At 37.3% G+C, this 19598-nt stretch overlaps 2 protein-coding genes across 2 annotated transcripts in view; both read left to right on the forward strand.

The window, feature by feature from the left end:
• Positions 1-19598, forward strand: part of LOC136824602 (uncharacterized) — a 76327-nt gene that overhangs the window by 34386 nt on the left and 22343 nt on the right. The window lies entirely within an intron of this gene.
• On the forward strand, positions 1034-18008 carry LOC136824587 (transient receptor potential cation channel subfamily M member 4-like). The gene is made up of 16 exons (XM_067080573.1): positions 1034-1372; positions 1721-2192; positions 3629-3927; positions 4333-4393; positions 4679-4782; positions 5586-5939; positions 6287-6543; positions 7193-7546; positions 7937-8036; positions 9469-9600; positions 10086-10325; positions 11192-11363; positions 12111-12243; positions 13408-13616; positions 14856-14988; positions 17418-18008. The coding sequence occupies exons 1-16, from the start codon at positions 1073-1075 to the stop codon at positions 17473-17475; spliced, it is 3378 nt and encodes a 1125-aa protein (XP_066936674.1). The 5' UTR covers positions 1034-1072; the 3' UTR covers positions 17476-18008.

The following is a 19598-nucleotide window of genomic DNA, read 5'->3' on the forward strand; positions in this document are numbered from 1 at the left end:
AAAAATTTTCCGCAAAATTTAAAATAGTTCAATTCTTTGCGAACAGTGTAAAGAAATTTTGAAACAAAAAAGTTAATTACCCATTAAAACTAAACACTTTTTGTAAAAGAGGGTGATGCAACATATTATTAACATCTTTTTAAAGTTCATAACGTCATTTTTGCAATTAAATTCTAAATTACTCTTAAGGGATTCGATTAAAAAGCAATTTATAAAGGCAATTCTTTGTTAAAAGTGTTGAGGAACCTGAAATATAACTTTTATGTTCAAATACCAAAATCAATTTTTGGACTATGGTCAGAGCCCTTAAACTGCTAAAAAAATAAGCACATCCAAGCTCAGTCAAATTTTAGGTTTCTTATAAAAAAACGTGTATGGTCCTTAAATACAAAACTTCTTAAAGCTGATCCTTATCCTGCCTCTAATTTGCAGTATAATATTTCTACGTTTTGTATACTATTACGTATTTGATCTTTTGTAAAGACAAATATTTTTGCGAATTTTCCGAATTTGTTTGATGTTGCTGGATAAATAATGAGTACCCTTTCGAAGTTATAAGGATGTTACGACAAAATAATCACGTGTAAGGAAAAATGTGTTTTTTTACTGGCTGATTAAGATAATTTGCTCTCATAATAAGACTTTTCCGGTCTCTAGTTGACTGTTTTTCTAAAGGGAAAAATAAACAAAGCGTGTTTTATAGAACGGTTTGCTTGAACATCTTGTACATTTTCTTGGTGCAAAACTTTGTTTGTGTGAAGTCTGATAGCGGCTATTTCTCCATCTCGTCAGAATTTCCATGTGGATTTCTCGACATTAAGCAGATATTGTATGTTTCCTTTCATTGGATATAGCGATTTATCAATTTGAGGTGAGTGATTCGCCAGGCAAAAAATAATTCTCCGAAGAACTAACGTCAAAAACACAAAAAGTTGTTCTATTACAGCGTGCAACAATACCCACAGCCATGAATAACAACAAGGATTTTTGTTGAAAAAAAAGGTTACAGGTATATGATCATGCTTTCCCTTATAGGTAAAACTAAAACAGAGCTCTTCATTGGTGGAGAAAAATGCCCACCAAGGAGGAAAAGATCCCTCTGACACCTGGAAGACGTATGTATAACGAAGAGAAGAAAGATGTTGAAAAGGGGAAGAAATCACCTCTAAGAATGTCTACAAAAGTTTCTCCTGAAAATCCACCTAAGAAAATAGATGGAACAACCAGGGAATGGCAAAATAGCTTGGATTATGTGAAGGAGCACTTCAAAACATATGAAAGTTGTGGAGATACGAAGAAAGGACATCACTTGGTACCTTGTGTTCATTTTGGTGATGTCTGCTTTGAAGATGAATCGCATAGGAGGGCTAAGGTGGGTTATGTTTGGACTACGGTTTGAGGGGCGGGAGCTAGAATTGAGAAAGGGCGGAAGTAAGGTTTGAGGAAGGGCAGGAGTATGTTTTGAGGACGGGCGGAAGTTAGGTTTGATTGAGGGCGGGAGTTAAAGCTGAAAGACGGATGCAAGAAGCAGCGTTGGGGGAAGGCTAAATGTCGCTTGGCATTTGTCTCCAATTCAATTTCTAAGCGAAAAGGGGACAAAAATATCGACTTTCCAGTCCCTTTCAAAACCCACACTTCCCCCTGAAGTTTAAATGGTACACTAATATTTTCATTCATCTGTAGTTGTGAAAACTTATTATTTTTTCATTCAATTTTCCAGTTTATAAGAATGGTAGACACTACTCCACCGAATGAGATTTTCGACTTGATAGCCACTCATTTGAAATACCAGGCACCACAACTAGCTTTATTCTTTGGTAACTTCAAAAAAACCAATGGATGTTTAATGGCAGATATTGACAGCCAATTCCATAGGACGCGATCTGCATGGATTTTCACCAATGGTTTAGAAAAGTCCATCAATTCGTTCAGTGCTGAACGATGTAGAACAACTTCCATTCAAATTGGAATCATCTCAGCCAATAAGTTTTTCAATGATAAAAAACTGACTGTAAGAAATCAAGCATGTAAAATGTTTGCCAAATCTGATTTTGGAATGGAGGAAACTTTGAACACCAAATGTGATGTTTTCTTATGCGTTGATGATGGATCTAACCTAAACAGTAAACAAGACCCATCCGTTATATCCAAGTTCCGAAGCTCCATTGCAACCTATTTAGCGGAGGAAAAAAGTGAGTGCTTTCTACATTACCAATAGAAATAATTTGACAGTAAACACTGATTTTTGATGTTTCTACCTATTTACCCTTCTTCAAAGCTTCAATGGTTGAGTCTAAAGAGGGGGTACTTAGGCAAATGGAGGGTACAGTATGTGCCGCCCTTAAGGGTACCATTTTCGGACTTCCAAAGTCCCCATAGTGTCCTTCAGGGTCTCCCATGCCTAGAATGAAAATTTTCCATTCCCCCCCCCCTCGTTTTTCCCCACCCTGGCTTCAAAAAAAATTCTTTCCCCCCTATACGTCCTTTTGACCTCAAAACCCATTCCCCCCCCCTGAATCCAGGGGGGGAGGACACTATGGTCCCGCTAAGGGAAAATCAGAAAATCTAATTTCAGTCCCACTAAGGGTCGGAAAAATAGGAAAATTTTAACTTTTTACCCCCTGAAAGATCAAAATTTGGTCAAATTTGTCCCACTAAGGGTCTTAAAATTCCAAAAATTTTCCTTTCTTTTCTCCTTTTTAGTAAGGGTCCAAAGTTCGAAAGTCGGGCGGCACCCCCGTCAGCTCGTTACCCTAGTACCCCCCCCCCCCCCCCCCGGGAGTCTACAGCCCTGTTGCGACACCAACCTTTCATCCCTCTTGTACTATATGGAAGTTTGACTTTTATTTTAAGTAGGGATGGTCGAACGATTTAAGGTTTGTTAGCTCCCTATTTGAATTCCCACTCCTTCCAAAGTTTTGTTCAGTTCAATAATAACCATTATCATGGGCTTCATGAAAACAATCAAAAGAGTTTAAGTCCTGGATAGCTGGGCTATCAACGTGAAATATTGTCTCCATCCAACTGTTGTGAAGAAGTAGTAGTTTCTTAATACACTTGAAGGCATTTGCATATATATCGTATGAAAAAATAAAATGTTTTCTCCTGTCAAACCTACAACAACAAAGAGTGGCCGAATTATTTATCCTCTTAGAGAGACGATGTTACGATGAAAGGATAATCAGTCCTCTCTGGGTCCCTCTGTCTTTATCCTGGCTTGGGACAGGCTGACTGTCATTTAAGACAGTCAGGCGACATTACCCCAGCGGCCTGTACAAGATGACAACAAATTCCAGGTAGATTGACAGGCGGAGAAAACAAAATATGAATTAACGAAGGTGTAAACACCTTGACTCCTTTGAAGCCGACTGCACTAGACACCAGGCAGGGGACATCCTCGCACATCCTGTTGTACTAGGCAAATATATATCGTATGAAAAAATAAAATGATTTTTCCTGTCAGACCTACAAACAACAAAGAGTGGCCGAATTCTTTTTCCTCTTAGAGAGACGATGTCACAATGAAAGGATAGTCAGTCCTATATATATATCAAAAATTGATAAAAACGGTAAGAGATCTTGTTCTGCTCATTGCATTACACTTATCGCTAGCTTTTTTTGTTTTCAGGGATTCCCTCTCTCGGAATCTTTGGTAAAGACTGTATTATTGATGACGTCACTACGATGACGTCACAACATGTCCCTAAAATTATCTTACCCGGGCGAAACGGTGCCATAGATGCTTTACGGATTCCGGAAGAAGAAAAGGTTGAGCGGGATACGTTGAAGTTTAATGATCCGTACGGGAAACGAAAAACAGCGTTCCGTACACGTATGGTTTCGGTGCAGGAACAAGATGAGAGTCTGGACGTAGCGAATGAAAGTAAAGAAAATGCTATTCAGTTCGCTAGTGAACACGTCAAATCGGTATGTACCCTATTTCACATGTTTTCAAATAATTTTCCGTGTGGTTTTATAATCAAGGTAGCCCGTTAAGTGGCCACTGGGCTAGGTCCGCTTTTGATCGTTTTGCCATTTATCTTAGTAAGAAAAGGTTTTAGTAAAAAGCATCAGACTTACAACTAACTAAGTAGTGAGAGATTTGTTGGAGATTTAAAAAAACATTAGCCTGGATATCCCAGCTCAAAGTTTTAGAAAAAAGAAAATTTACCTCAATATAGAATGGTGGTTTACCCTGTTTTTGTTGCAGAATTTCTCTGTGCAATGTAGATCGGGATATCAGATAGAGGGAATCTCTATCTTTTGTAGGGGTATCCCCTACAAATGAATGCACAGACAGCGTGACGACTTTTTTCTTTCTTTCGTTTTCAGTTGTATTTGATGAAGAAGAATGAAAAATTACTTGAAGTTATCTTAACCATTCTGGCGGAAAGTATGATTGTGTCTATGATTTTCCCTTTTGGATTCAGTAAAAAAAACGTCTGAAAAGTGGCCTTAGGTAATAACCAATTAATACCCCCATTAATATTAAATGTCTTGAGGCCAAAGACAAACCGATTCAACATGCCAATTTTCGAATACTGGATGAAATGTTGGACCAGTTTGAGATACTGTATGACATTTCATTTTCACTTATCCTGTTATATTGAGCCAAATAACACGAGCACCCCATACGCATTAACTTAAAAGTTTAAATTATCTTCATTTTTTTTCTCAGAGTACGGAAAGGACGAAGATCAGCGCAAAACAGTAATGGCTTTCACTATTCTATGGAACCAGTTGGGGATTGCCGAAAAATATTTTCACCACTATATGAGAGAGGTAAGGAGTAAGAAATGGAGATTTGGTTCAAATAGATAGATGATGGCCAGAAGGCGGGTGAAATTAGGACAATAGTTCTAAAGCATTTTTTAGCTCCTAATAGAACGGGTTTACAACGTCATCTTTTTGGTATCGCAATGTCCGTTTATGCAATATACACATAGTCCCTTTTACGATATATTCCATGGCCGCAAAGCGAAGTGTCTTTTATGGGGCACGTGATTTTCTCCTTACGTTCTTGATTTCAAAAATATTAAAAATTTCGGGAATATAAACCCTCTATGGCTCTATGGCAATATAGGTTTTTTTATAACAACAAGCTTTTTAAGAACATAAGGCTTCGAAAGCGGATGTATTAAGAACAAATTAAGAACTCTAGCGGACTCTGAAATACCCGATTTCTTAGGAAATTAGACTAAAAATCTCACAAAACGGTGAAAATAAAAACATGTTGACCAGAACATTTTTAGGCTTGAATTTTAAAAAGTTAAGAACATCCGAAAGTTCCTAAGATTTTGGATGTTCTCATAAAACAACGTGTTTTATTTTCAAATTTCAATAGATATTTGTGATAAGGACCAGGTTGTTACTAACCTAAATTTATAATAATTTATCTAAATAAGTTTAAGTTTATCGACCAAGTGATATTCATATTGGAAGTTTATCGTGGCTTGGATCACGAGATTTACGTCTGGCTACGTTTCGAGAGATTCTTCTCCCAGTATCGGGCAATGTGGAGGATGTTTTCTCCAATATTTGTACTAAGACCTTCTGATTACTCATAATTATTTTGATTTCTTTAGTTGACGATAGAGTCGGATGATTTCTTCGCCATCTTTATGTTATGTATCGCGTACCAGCGAATGAACTTCCTGGAGCATTTCAACCTCTTCAAACCAAAGAAAATCAAATTCAATTTTGAAGATCTTGAAATTTTGTATGGTTTCGGTGCACATGATGGCAACACTAAGAGTTTACTGAGGGAAGAGTTTGAGAAAGGATGGAAAGATGCAGATATTCCCAAACTGAAGCTTTTCACTGAAATGACCAGACTTAATAAACATTCTCATGCAGCTGTCACCATGGAACATTCTAGAAATATACTTCTCCGTTTTTGTAAACGAATCTGCAAATCAGAGCAGACTTTCCTACCAAAGGTTAGCATTTTTTAAGCATAAGATTTGCCCCCACTCATCTACATATACCCTAGCTGCTGCCTGCTACATAGAGTGGTGCCAAATCCTTGGTAGAGTCTGAGGTTAACCTAAAAGACGCCGTACCTTATTTCAAAGCGCTCTTTTTTTAGACTTGTTGTGTTTTGATGTGTCCACTAAATAATTTCTTTGTAAACATTTCAAAATTCATTGCCATTAAACCCGCGATAGCCTTTGTTAATCTGTACAATACTCTTCTTCCTTGGAAAGATTACGCAAAGTTCGTTGCACGGTAAGGTTTTGCTGCAAACTACTCGATATTCATCATAGAAATTTTATTTAACCTACAGGTTCCAAACAAAATACCTGCAGAGTCCAGTCACCCACAAGTTCTTGAGGAACATCAAATTGACATTGTTAACGAGTTGTTTTTATGGTCAGTCATCAATGGTTATCAAGAATTGTCGTTGTGGTTATGGGACAAATCTTACGGTGACGAAAGCTTCATTCGAGTTTTGATTGGTGAGGAGGTCAACCTACAAATCAAGAAAAAAATGGAAAACGAAAACATTCCAATGTTACCATCAAAATTTAATGACAATTATGAGTAAGTATATTTTTGTCATGTCATGCATATTTTGAGAAAATGTTAGGGAGGAGAATTAAATTGAAATTTTGCACACTGTTTTAGATGGTCAATATTTATCACAGAAAATTTCGAGTCAAGAGCCCCTCCTGAGTTCCGGCAGGTGGTCAACGTGTATTTTACAGATCGGTCTCCAAAGTCCCAAATTCTTATGGGGCCGAATTTCTTCTGTTACTAGTCCCTTCTATTTGACAAATCGGCATTCAAATCAGCATTCAAATCTCAGTCAAATCGAACGAGTCAATCAGTCAATACATGATTTTAGTCAAGTTTGCATTCTGGTCTATAAAATACAAACCAGACATGTGGCCGAACCAAATTTTTGCAAATTATCTTCATTTATCCGCACTGGTCGAAAGGTCACAACACTTGTCAATCTTGAGATTTTAAAGGGGGAGGGGGTCTCGAGCCGATGTTTTAAGAAAATGGGTAAAAATACTAAAAAAAGGTGAAAATGAATTCAGCTGAAGAACATTTTAGGCTTAAAACTCAAAACGCTAAGAACCTACGTAGACTGTTGAATGTTGAATGTTTTTATAAAAAGTGACCTAGACCTTTACGCCATTAATATAACAAGACCATTGAATGATCCATAATTTTTTCTTTATAGGACTTTCAGGGACATGGCGGTCAGTTTCCTCAACATTTCTTTTGAACGAGACCATAAAGAATCTATTCGATTATTATGTAAGAAATCGGAAGTTTACGAAGACGGTGCTGAATGGGATACAACACCGCTGGATATCGCGTACGAAATCGATCGATGCCCGACTTTTGTTGCTCACAAAAGTGTAACACATTTGATGGATAGTATCTGGACTGGTGCCATGCCCAACAATATAGCTTGGTGGCAAGTTCTTTTGATGTTTTTCTGTCCACCATTTATTTTGTTGTATGACTTTGATGATTTGGAACTTATTAAATACAAAGAAGTGAAAGAAAATGAAACAGAAAAAGTCGACGGGTAAGTGTTTTTAACCAGGGGGCTGCTCTACTGAGGTTCCAAAAATGAACCCTACGTGGGACTCGTTTTTTCAAGAATTTTGCCGAAATTTGCGAAAAAAGTTACCCTGAATGGGACTGAAATCCCAAAATGTCCTCAAATTTTCTATTTTTTCCCCAAATTTTCCAAAGAAAAACTTATTTTGCCCTAGTACCCCCCCCCTCCCCGGGTGTTGTGTAGATTCTTTTTCGTCGAATCATGATTTTAAAATTTTGGTCATCATTGGATTGTTTTGTTAATCATTGACGGACACGAAACTGAAAACTCAAGTCAATTATTCAAAATGCGACTAGAATTAATGATAAACAAACTTATTTTGAATAATTTTCACCGCATTTTCTCATTTTTAAGGCTTCATGGAGTTCAAATAAAAGGTGACAAGAAATTGAGCTTCTTCAAAAAATGGCAATTTCTTTTGGATGCACCCATAACAAAGTTCTATCTTTCCTTGGTAAGTTCTGTTCTAAACATTATAGAAAAACTGGCCGGTATCCGGCGTCGCACGCCGGTTTAGCTGTTTGCTGAACTCATTTAAAGTCCTTTGGATGTTGGGACGGTGGCTTAAACACGATGAAATCAAAATTAAAGGGAAGAATTCTCTTCAAAGTTTGACTCTATCCCTCCCGGTTGACGTATCTTTTAACCACATTTTGAAAAAGATTTTTGTGGCAAAAATGATCAGAAAGCAGATCTCGATAGTTTGCAGCAATCCTATTTACACCTCCTGTCTCAGTGACCCGGTAGCGTTTTCATTTTCTACCTACCTGAAAAATTAACCAGTTCCCGTTCGTTCGTTCGTCCGTCCCTTCGTCTGTTACCAACTTTTCTCAAGATTGGCTCATTAGTTTTCTGATTTTCGGCACAAAGATGCAAAATGGTGATGCCTAAAATGTGACGGAGCCCGATTTTCGAAAAAAAGTCTGGCCGAAAATGCCGGGGATATGCTGAAAACCGGTTTTTGGCATTTTATCGAGTTATTAGCGCAGGAAAATCTTTTTTTGGCCATGAAAACTTTTGCCAGGACTAATTCAGCAGGCGCCCTTTCAAAAAAGTCTCAAAATCCTATCTAATTTAGAACAAATCAATTGTGGTTGCGTCACACGAGAGATGCTGCGGATCGTAAGGGTTGGACCATTGAGTTTCAAGCCGAAGGCTAGAGGTCAATCTCTTTGGTAGGATTTGAAGCCAACAAATCCTACCAAAGTTGCGCGGCCTTGAGCGAACCGCCTGGTTTTTACACAAATGACAGATTGAAACTAAAATTTACAGCTTAATTTCGAAAAATATATCACTCGAAGACAAATGAATTGCTAGATTCAATCCGTCATCAAAAATACGGCGCATATTTTAAGGCTTCAATTTTTCTTGCCTGAGAAAGGTTAGAGATTGACCTCTAGCCCTTCGGGCTTGAAACTCAATGGGTTGGACCCCCTACTTAATGAACAAATAATCACTTTTTAGAGTGAAAAACGTTTGTAGTAGTGGCAAATTTTAAACAATTTTTCTCTACAATCAGTGCCATATATTGGCACTTTTGGCTAATTTACCATTTTTTCGAAAATTGAAGTTCGAGCGAGAATGTCAATTTTTAGGCCTTCAACTTGATTTCATCGATTATTTCGATCTGGGAGGGATTTATTGGTTTCTAGGCTATATTTCAAGCCCTACTAGACCATTTTTGAACTTTTGGATCCTCAGATCCTAAGGTCCTCAAAACACCCCGGTTTCCCTTTTGTGCCAAGTATTTTGTGACTGATTGTAGCTTAAATTTCTTAAATTTGTCACTACTACATACAGTAGCTAAAACTGGGCCGTTTCCGTCGAAAACATTACGTCATTATATCATGAATTCAATTTTTGATTGCAATCATTTCTTCGTTTAGATTTCATACCTTGTTTTTTTGGGTTTCATCATCCACGATTCTATCATGTATGACTACCGATCAGAAATGCAATGGAATGAATGGGTTCCAGTTTCTTTTTTTTTATCTTATGGAACCCTAGAAGTGAGAAAGGTATATCATTTGATTTGATTATTACTTGAATATTTCGCTCAATGTTATTTTAAGGATGGGAATGAGAGCATAAGTCCTTATTAATATGAAACAAGACTCGGAATATTCTTGTAACTGCAAACTTTTCGTTTAACCTTATGTACACTCATCTTACTCTAACGCTGTTAAGGCAAAAAACTCGTATTTACTAGGCCTGGATATTGCCAAGTTTGCACGTTTGTGAGTCAGTGCAATAATATCTCAGCTTTGACATCTTTCAGCCCTGGTGAATTGGATTCCAAGCTCTTTTCATGCCCATTTCATTTACTAGACAAAAGTCTCGTCCCTCTGTAGAATCTTGCTATCATTTAACATTTCAATAATATATTTTTATTATGAAGAAACTAGAAAAGATAATTCTACTTCACGTAGTTAGTTCAAAAAATCTTCGTAAAATCAATGAGGATTCGATTCTGAAAGACATTCTAAATATATTCTTACGACAGATCTTGACCATTGACAAGAGTGGACGACGTAAATTTAAAGAACAATATTCGGACATCTGGAACATCTTTGGAGCTATTTTATTTTGGTGTTATTTTGTCTCCATGGTTTCTCGACTTTGTGATTATGAGTATGGACATATCTTTATGGCGATCACCGCAACATTCTCTGTGTTGATGCTGGTCAAAAAGTTCCTAGGCTTTTACAAACTGGGTCTTTACATCATTATGATATATAGAATGGTAAGCTGTTGACTTTATTGCTAAACTCCACCGGCTAATGGGCCATTCCATTTTATGACCATACAGGGGAGGTGGACGAACATCTCCAAGGGGTATTCCGATAAGAATTTCCAGGGGATCAAAAGAAGTGTTTTTTCACTCTTCCGTGGGGTAAAAAGTTATTCTTGATTTTCCGGTGGGTGAGCAACTGATTTCAGTTCGTCCACCCTCACTTTAAGACATGAAAAGAATTTTTTCCAAGGGTTCTTTTGCAAATTTTGCAATTTTTCAGAGAGTATCTACACTTTTCCAAGAAATTTGTTTTCACTTGAAAAGGTTCGTCCACCCCCCTAGATGAAAATTTTATGGAACAGCTCAATAATGCTTAAGGCTTGGGGACACGAGAAGTTTTTTTCGCGTTGGTGCAATGCAACATGCTCCATCCCGCCAACACACGAACAAAAGTGCGTGTCTTATGGTTTTTTTTATGTTTCATGGGACAAAAAGTGAGGGAAATACCCAAAAGATACGCTGATTTTGTCCCTGGGACAAAAGTAAGAGAATCACAAATGTTATTAAAAGAAAAATGGGGTGGAGACACGAGAAAGCGTTTCGTGTTCCCAAGCCTTTAGCTAATTTAGTATACTGATTGTCATGAATATGTCTTTTGAGCTATCAATAAAATATTCAGATCGGCGAGTCGCATATTCTATACGTCTCAGGGTGGTCAAATTCGCTGATCACAGGGCCAGAATAAGATCTGGGTAAACGAAACGATCATAATTTTCAAACTCAGAGTGTAAAGTGCAAAACCTTATTGATTTCGAGACATAATCGAGAAACGAACTCCCCCTATTTACTGTATTTGATTACCTTTCGTACCATAGTTCAAAGAAATGATCATTTTCTTATTCTTGATGGGAGTTTTCTTATTGGCTTATGGCGTTGGCATGAATTCATTAATGGCTCACAATCAACCGTCACTCGTTAACATCATCTTAAGACCATACTTTTTGACTGTTCTTCAACAAACCAATTTCATGATCGATAAACAGAACAGTAAGTATCGCCAAAATCACAATTGTTCAAATAATAATTTCTAACAATTTTATGATTCAAGAATACAACATCAAAGAAATGCCTATAATGGCAGTGTTTTTTTCCAAGCACCCAAATGCCCCCGTTAGACGGTGGCATTAAACTCAATTCAAATTGAGTTCATTGATAAATTCTATAAATTCATTCAATTTTAACCGTTTTAAAGTGCTAGTTAAGACAAAAATATGCTCATCTTTCTGAACCCCCCACCAGGGCTAGCCCTGGACCCACAGGGGGGGGGCTCAAGGCGGCCCCAGCCTCTGATATCGCGGCTTACGCCTTTGTTAAAAACTCAATTTGAAAGTACAAACGGAGGCATTGCTTGGTGCTTGGAAAAATCCCTGAATGGGCTCTTCCTGAAGATTCTTGTACATGGAGGAGGGGGGGGTGGAGGATAGATTGGATATTTTCTCCGGGGGTAGTGAAAAATCTGCAAATTCTGCCTGGTTTTGGTGCAAACTTGCTCTAGTTAGGGTTGATTTCGAATGTCCGGGGTGTCAACTGTTGCTTGTTTGGGGGTATGAGATCTTTTTTCCGGGGGGGGGGGGTTAAAATCCACAATGTCTGGAGGGCAAATTTTCAAAAAATGTTATACCCTCCACCCCCCATATTCAATTTTTTTCTGGAAAAGCCCGATGCAATATCAAATATCATAACAAAGGACTGAATTGGATTGATATATAAAAAATTCCCAATTTCAATTTACAGCAACTGCAGGTATAACAGCTTGGGGAAAACCAAGATACAGTGACCATGGCGAATATGTTGGATGGGTTTATCTCATTATTTACCTTCTGGTTGGTAATGTTCTCATTTTAAACCTTCTCATCGCTGTCTTCGGGTAAGAATAAAGGTCTTCTTCACCTTTTGCTTAGTAGTCACCATTATTTCTTAAGTTATGGAAGAATAAAGAAGCAGAAATTGTGCTACTTTATGGGGATTTGAAAGAGCTAAATAACATTTAATTTCTTCCTTGCTTCTGATATTGTTGATATCCCAGCTGACACACAACGTCGTTTCAACGTTCATCTAACGTTATATGGACGTTGTGAATATTAGAAAAACGTTGAAGCGACGTTGTGTGCCAGCTGGGATAATCTAACAATATACAAAAGGAATGTCATAAAAAGTGATTTGGGAGGGGCTGAAGTGGTAGTGTATTTTTCCCACCGGGGACGAAATTAAGGTTAAATTTTCCAGTGGTTTAAACAAAAAAGAACAACTTTTTCTCCCTTTTGATAAATTCTTTTGTGTACAGTATTCTGCTTTGTCAGCAGAGGCGTGCCTTCTTTCTATATCATGAAAATGATTACCTCTAATTAACGGACACTCTAAAAGGCGGACACCTCTGTTTGCGGGCAATTTCATTTTCCCCGGCCGTTTCCTAGTCAAATCCTTATAAAAAAGTTTCTAAAAGGCGGACACTCAATTTTTTGCCCTTTTTTTAACCCTCTGATTAGCGGACAAATTTTTTCGCACGAAATGGCCAAAAACCCCTATTTATATTTTAGCTCTCCAATTAGCGGACATTGAATATCAAACGGGTCACAGACGTCCAAAATTTTTTTTAGATATTTTTATTTCAAGCACTTAGTAGTCTTATTATTCAAATTATTTCTACAAATTTCCAGTTTTCCCTTGACCCATTCAACGAATTTAGGTGGGCCAAAGAAATCATAAATCACTGGTACTTCAAGTCCGTACCCACCACCTCGATTTAACCTTTATGCCAGTCAATCGACCTCTGTTTTTTAACCTTTCTTGTTCTTCTATGGCCTAGTGTCTGCAGATAAGTATTTTAGACCCCAATTTTGTATTTTCGACACTCTGGGATGGCCTAATTTCAAAATTGGAGCTCCGAGATCAAAAGTTTTTAAAAGGCGGACACTTCTAATTAGCGGACACTAACCCCTTTCCCCGATGGTGTCCGCTAATTAGAGGTTCCACTGTATCTTTAACCTTGCTAAACCTGAACGACGTCTAATTTTTCTTCCCATCCCGTCAGGCGGATCTATGACGAGGTAGAAGAACAATCCAATGCTGTGTGGAGCGTGCAACGTTATCAAACAGTCAATGAATACGTTCGAACTTCAAGAGTACCTCACCCTTTCTCCGTCATAGCTGATATCTATCGCTCCTTAGAATGGATCACTTGGCAATGCTGTTGTGGGCAAAATACATTGCGTCCAAGATCACTTTCAATGATTCTATACGGTATAGTCTAGCAAGCTAGATGACTAATTCAGACATAGTAGAAATAGAGCAAAAAGTAATAGAGGGAACAATTTTAGACAAACTAAATCCCGTAACAATAATCGTATTATCATATAACGCCTATACTACTATATCACATGCATTATAAATGACTCTAGTCTGTACAACGGTATGATTTAATAATAAATGAGCTAATAACCTCTGGTACTGGAACACATTGCTGTACTCATTAAGGAGACGAGACGCAATTTCACGTGTTTTTGCCAATAATGTTCCCTGACAAAATATCTGTGGAACAGTCTCTCTGCTTCTCCTGTGTAGACCTTATATAGCAGTGAATTTTTGTAATATATAACAATAGCGTTCAGTGTGAGGTCGTTGTTATTATTTTATGCCCGCGTAGTTTGATTATTCGCCCGATAGTGTCATTTGGGCCCAACGCGAAGCGGAGAGCGCAAATGGCACTAGAGGGCTAATAATCAAATTGCAAGGGCAGAATTAATGACAACGAACGAAAACTTAACGCTATTACTATTATTATCCATATCGGACATTCAAACAACGTTTTTTTCTAGCGTCAACCAATTCTTTTCGCTTCAATGCAATGTCTTCAACAAATTTTTAGCACCTTGCAAGCGGGCCGCAAATGACCAAAAATTGTTTTTTTCTGACGTTAGTTTAGTCTCTTCGCTTCAATGCAACGACTTCAATCCAATTCCGAGCGGGCCGCAAATGACGTTATTGCCCTATTCATGATATGCACCATTGCAATGTCTTCTGACATTGCATCACGGCCCCAATTCATGATATGCACCATTGCAATGTCTTCCACGGACCCAACAGCTGATTGGTTGCAAGTGACGTACTGACTGATTTTATGTCACTTACAACCAATCAGCTGTTGGGTCCGTGATGTAATGTCAGAAGACATTGCAATGGTGCATATCATGAATAGCTGATTGGTTGTAAGTGACGTAAAATCAGTCAATACGTCAATTTCAACCAATCAGCTGTTGGGTCCGTAGAAGACATTGCAATGGTGCATATCATAAATACCCAGGCCGTTAATGATATTTTAGCCCTCTGAAGCCTGGCGCTTTAGTTTCCTCAGCGCGGGTATGACAATTTGAGTCACAAAACCTTTCAATACCGCCCGCCGATTGAACCTTTAATGGCTTACTTAATGACCACTATATGGATAATAATCTTTATTATTGATGAAATTCTATTGTTTTTCAGAGGCTGATTTAGAGAATAACAAAAAAGCGAAAAAGATGTTGACTTTCTTCGAAAGAGAAATCGCTAAAGAAGTCCGCAAGAGATATGAAGAGAAAAACTCGAATAATGATGACGTCACCGCTTTGACTGAACGGTATAATGATTATTGCCACGCTAGTCTCTATTTAAAACCTTTAACCCTATTAGCCCAACGGGCGTAGAATCTACCACGCTGGTGTTCTTTTGTGTATATCTCGGAGAGAAAGATTTTTAAAACAATTTGACTTTTAATAAAATTTTATTAAGAGTACTTGTGCAATTTTTTAGGGTCATAGCTCGTCCAGATTAGGTTTTATGACTTTATCGTGAAACATGACATAAAATCCAGCTAAAATCGCTTAAAACTCAAAATTTTAAAGTGCTAATAACTTCTGAACTGTTTATTCAATCATTTTCAAATTTTGACACGTGATAGGCATTGAAAATGTGAATTCAATGAATTCAAAATTTTATTTGGAAATGATAACGTCGTCATTTATGACGTCATCAAACTTTGAAAATTTTACTTATCTTCAGCATGGATTTTAAGAAGAAATATCAATTGAAAATGCGAAACCGGCAATTATCTTAAAGGGCCATCTTTTTAACAGAATCTAAATATCTGTAGTGGTTCGACTATGACAGACATTTTTGTAAAACATATATTTGGGCTGATGACGTCGTCGCTTTTTGGATGGCGTCATGAATTTTTTTCTTCCTGGAAGTTTCTGTCATGATCGAGAACATCTATACCAATTTTCATGGTCATAGCTTTTCTAGAAAAAAATAATCGAGGCTGATAGATTCTACCCCCTCCCTGGGGCTACAAAAATCAAAAAAGCTTGGGGTTAATAGGGTTAACTTTCTGACTTCTTTGATCGGAGGTTTCAGGCACTCACCTGATGCAATGCGTGTATATTTTTGATAGAATGATTTTACCTGCGGATACCTTTAATTACAGTTGACACTAATTTTAAGTTTAATCGCACGATGGGTTATTTTTTCTTATTTGGCACGCCCTCAAGGAGGGCAATTAATCGTTAATTACATCCTGTAGAGAGCAATTAATCGTTAATCACACTCTCCAATGCCACGCCAATGTTTACAAAATTGATTTTAATGTTTTTTCATATATTTTTTTTCATCGAACGTTTTAATTGCATTCGAAATTTATTTTGTGAGAAAGAAAATCAATAAACAACAATAAAAGAAAGACATAAAGAGAGGAGAAAAAGCTCTCAGCGTAATTTACTTTCCTAACTGGGAAAAAGTAGTGAAAGCCATTGTGCGATTAGCTCGTAATCACATAATAACTCGTACAATTCGAAAATTGCACTCGTGATTTTTTTGTTTCGAATTTTCCTCGTCCTTTCGGACTCGGAAAATTAATAACAAAAAAATCACTCGTGCAATTATATTCGAATTGCACTCGTTATTATGTGATTACATATACTAATCGTCAACCGTGCAAAATTACTTGAATCTGATTGGTTTAGAGGAGTGCGATTAATCGTTAATTGCACCATTACCACTTTTTGCACTCTTCGGCGGGGGACACTTTTGCCCCCTCATTCTTTTCTCTCCCAAGTCCTGTGTCAGAGACTTTTTTTTACTATATAATAAAAAACAAAGACATTTTTTTTCTTCAATATAAAAAAGAACAAAGAAATTTTACTTTACAATAGCTTCTTTTAATTGAAAACAAAGAAAAATTACACTGCAATGTTTTCTTTTTAAACAAAAGAAAAAAAGGAGGTTTTCGAATGTTTACTGACGATTACCTCGGAATCGTATGTTTTGTCATGCAATTAACGATTAATCACTCGTAACAAAGGAGAAAATACCGTAATTTGCACTCGTCCTTCGGACTCGTGCAAATTACTATTTTCTCCTTTGTTACTCGTGATTAATCGTTAATTGCACTCCAAACCATACGATTACTAGTACTAAGCTTTCACAATTTTTGTCTCATTTTCTGTCACTAGTTGTTTGAATCATACACTTTTTTAATGCCAGTAAAAAATGTTTTAAATTTTCTACGTCATGAATTTCAATTTATGTGGTTAAGATAAGTTGAATTTTCCATGGGAACTCAACCCGGGGGGGGGGTACTACGCTGAGGTTCGAAAAATGGACCTTACGTGGGACTCGAAATTTGCGAAAAAAGTGACCCTGAATGGGACTGAAATTCCAAAATTTTCTACTTTTTCCCCAAATTTTCCAAAAATAGGCACCCTACGAGGGACTGATTTTTCTATTTTGGTGTTTTTGCGACCCTACCTGGGACTCGTGGAGGTTAAAAAGGTACCCTGACCAGCGGAGCATCCCCGTAACCCATCTTGCCCTAGTACCCCCCCCCCCCCCGGGGAACTCAAGTTAGCAGATGATATCATTTTCTCCGAAATTCAGAAAACCCATTTACATTTTGATATCTGAAAGTAAAATCATACTTCTTCCATATATTAAGTCAGTAACTCTTTGAGCAATGTTTACCATACAAATAAACCATCTACGTTTCATTGTTACTTTTCTTTTTCATTTTAGTATTGAAGATCTCACTAAAAGAATCCAAACCCTGAAAACCAAGGAAGTTGTTCAATGAGACGATGTCGCGAGTCTACGGTTCCGAAGGACAAAGAAACGATAACACTAAATATTTTGGGAGATGAAATAAATTTTTACTTCAAGACACTGCATCTTTTAATCGGTGGTATCTCAGTAAAATAAACTTCGCCGATTCCAGAGATTAATTCCATGTAGAATTCGATTTTTTAAAACAGTCTTTTGGGTATAGTTAGTATACATACTGGCCCTGGTTTTGGAGAAGATCTACCCGTATGGAGATGGAAGAACATTGTTTTTATACGCACCGAAAGTTCATTCATACTAGTACGCATCGAAAGTTCATTCATACGCACCGAAAGTTCATTCATATGCACCGAAAGTTCATTCATACGCAGCGAAAGTTCATTCATACGCACCGAAAGTTCATTCATACGCACCGAAAGTTCATTCATACGCACCGAAAGTTCATTCATACGCACCGAAAGTTCATTCATACGCACCGAAAGTTCATTCATACGCACCGAAAGTTCATTCATACGCACCGAAAGTTCATTCATACGCACCGAAAGTTCATTCATACGCACCGAAAGTTCATTCATTCGCACCGAAAGTTCATTCGTACGCACCGAAAGTTCATTCGTACGCACCGAAAGTTCATTCATACGCACCGAAAGTTCATTCATACGCACCGAATTCATTCGCACCGAAAGTTCATTCATACGCACCGAAAGTTCATTCATACGCACCGAAAGTTCATTCATTCGCACCGAAAGTTCATTCATACGCACCGAAAGTTCATTCATACGCACCGAAAGTTCATTCATACACACCGAAAGTTCATTTGTTTTTTACCATTTTGTCTGACATTAGTGCCCTTTATTTTTTTTAATTGTTCAGTTTTTTTTACCTGTATTTTATTATATAGTCCTTTTTTTTCAATTCATAACTTTTTTCAGAAAGAAAAAGAAAACGCCAAAAAAACGTAAATTTTTAAAGCTAGAATTGGTCCCTTAGTTTAGGTATAAACTTATTTCTTTTTTTATGATTCTTGTTGGCGAAAACAAAAATCATAAAAAAAGAAATAAGTTTATACCTAAACTATTGGTCCCTCAGTTTACGAACGGCCCTCATTTTCGAATACTTGTCCTTGGGCTTAAAAATACATAATTACAAACTTTTGAAGAAAGTACTTTTGCTTGGTAACTAAAGATTTTAATCAAAACCTTGTGATTTTATTTTTCGCCCGAACTATGTACTTGCGTGAAAGAGGCCTTTTTTAAAAACCATGTGACCGAATCTTCTCCCCCTTACCTATATGAGCCGATTAAAACCTTTTATATCCTACAGCCACTCCCTTTTATCACTGACATGGCCTCGAGAGAAATATGTCTTCACCCTTGAAAGCAATGTCAAGAGAATTTTAGTTTTAAAATTGATTGATTTGCCTATTGGAAATTACAGATTCTTTAAATGAGCAACGATAAGGCATCACTGTATTTCACAGACACACTCAGGACAATAGAAGGAATCCACATGTCAAATATCTCAATACATCTGATTATACCTTTTAAAAGTTCAATATTGTGATGGGAAAAGTTTTCTGAGTTAACCAAGCAAAAATTTGGCGCTCTTTAAAAGATTTTTCGTTTTTGGTACCCTCCTCTAAGTCTAGTCCCTATAAGTTTTAAATTGCGATCGAAAGCGAGCAGAAAAACTCAATATTCTACCTACAATACAAGATACTTGTGCAAAGGCGCCATCTCCGTAATAAATTCACGTTTCAATGAGCGCTGTATCAACTGCGTGTACGTCGTTCGGACAATTCCCCCTGGTGAATTCCTACCCATATATTTTAATAAAAAATCATCAAAACTTACAAAAAGAATGATAGAAAATAAATTGAATGGAATTTAAAATTGATACTCATCCTTTTTACAATAAGCTGGGAGAATTCACCGGAGGGCCCCTCCCGCCCCTCCCGCCACCACGCCTCTGAACTGGCACGGTTATATCACTACGAGCATCTTCGAAGCTTCACCGAAATAACAGGTGCGTGAAAAGTCAACTTTGAAAACTATAAGAAAAGCAATAAAATGGTGGTGTAAATATCACATTGAAATCGCCCGAATTTTTATCAATTTGCAATTGTAGACAGACCCA

This window comes from Clytia hemisphaerica, unplaced genomic scaffold, assembly GCF_902728285.1.
Source record: "Clytia hemisphaerica strain Z4C2 unplaced genomic scaffold, Clytia hemisphaerica genome assembly, whole genome shotgun sequence".
Lineage (NCBI taxonomy): Eukaryota > Metazoa > Cnidaria > Hydrozoa > Leptothecata > Clytiidae > Clytia > Clytia hemisphaerica.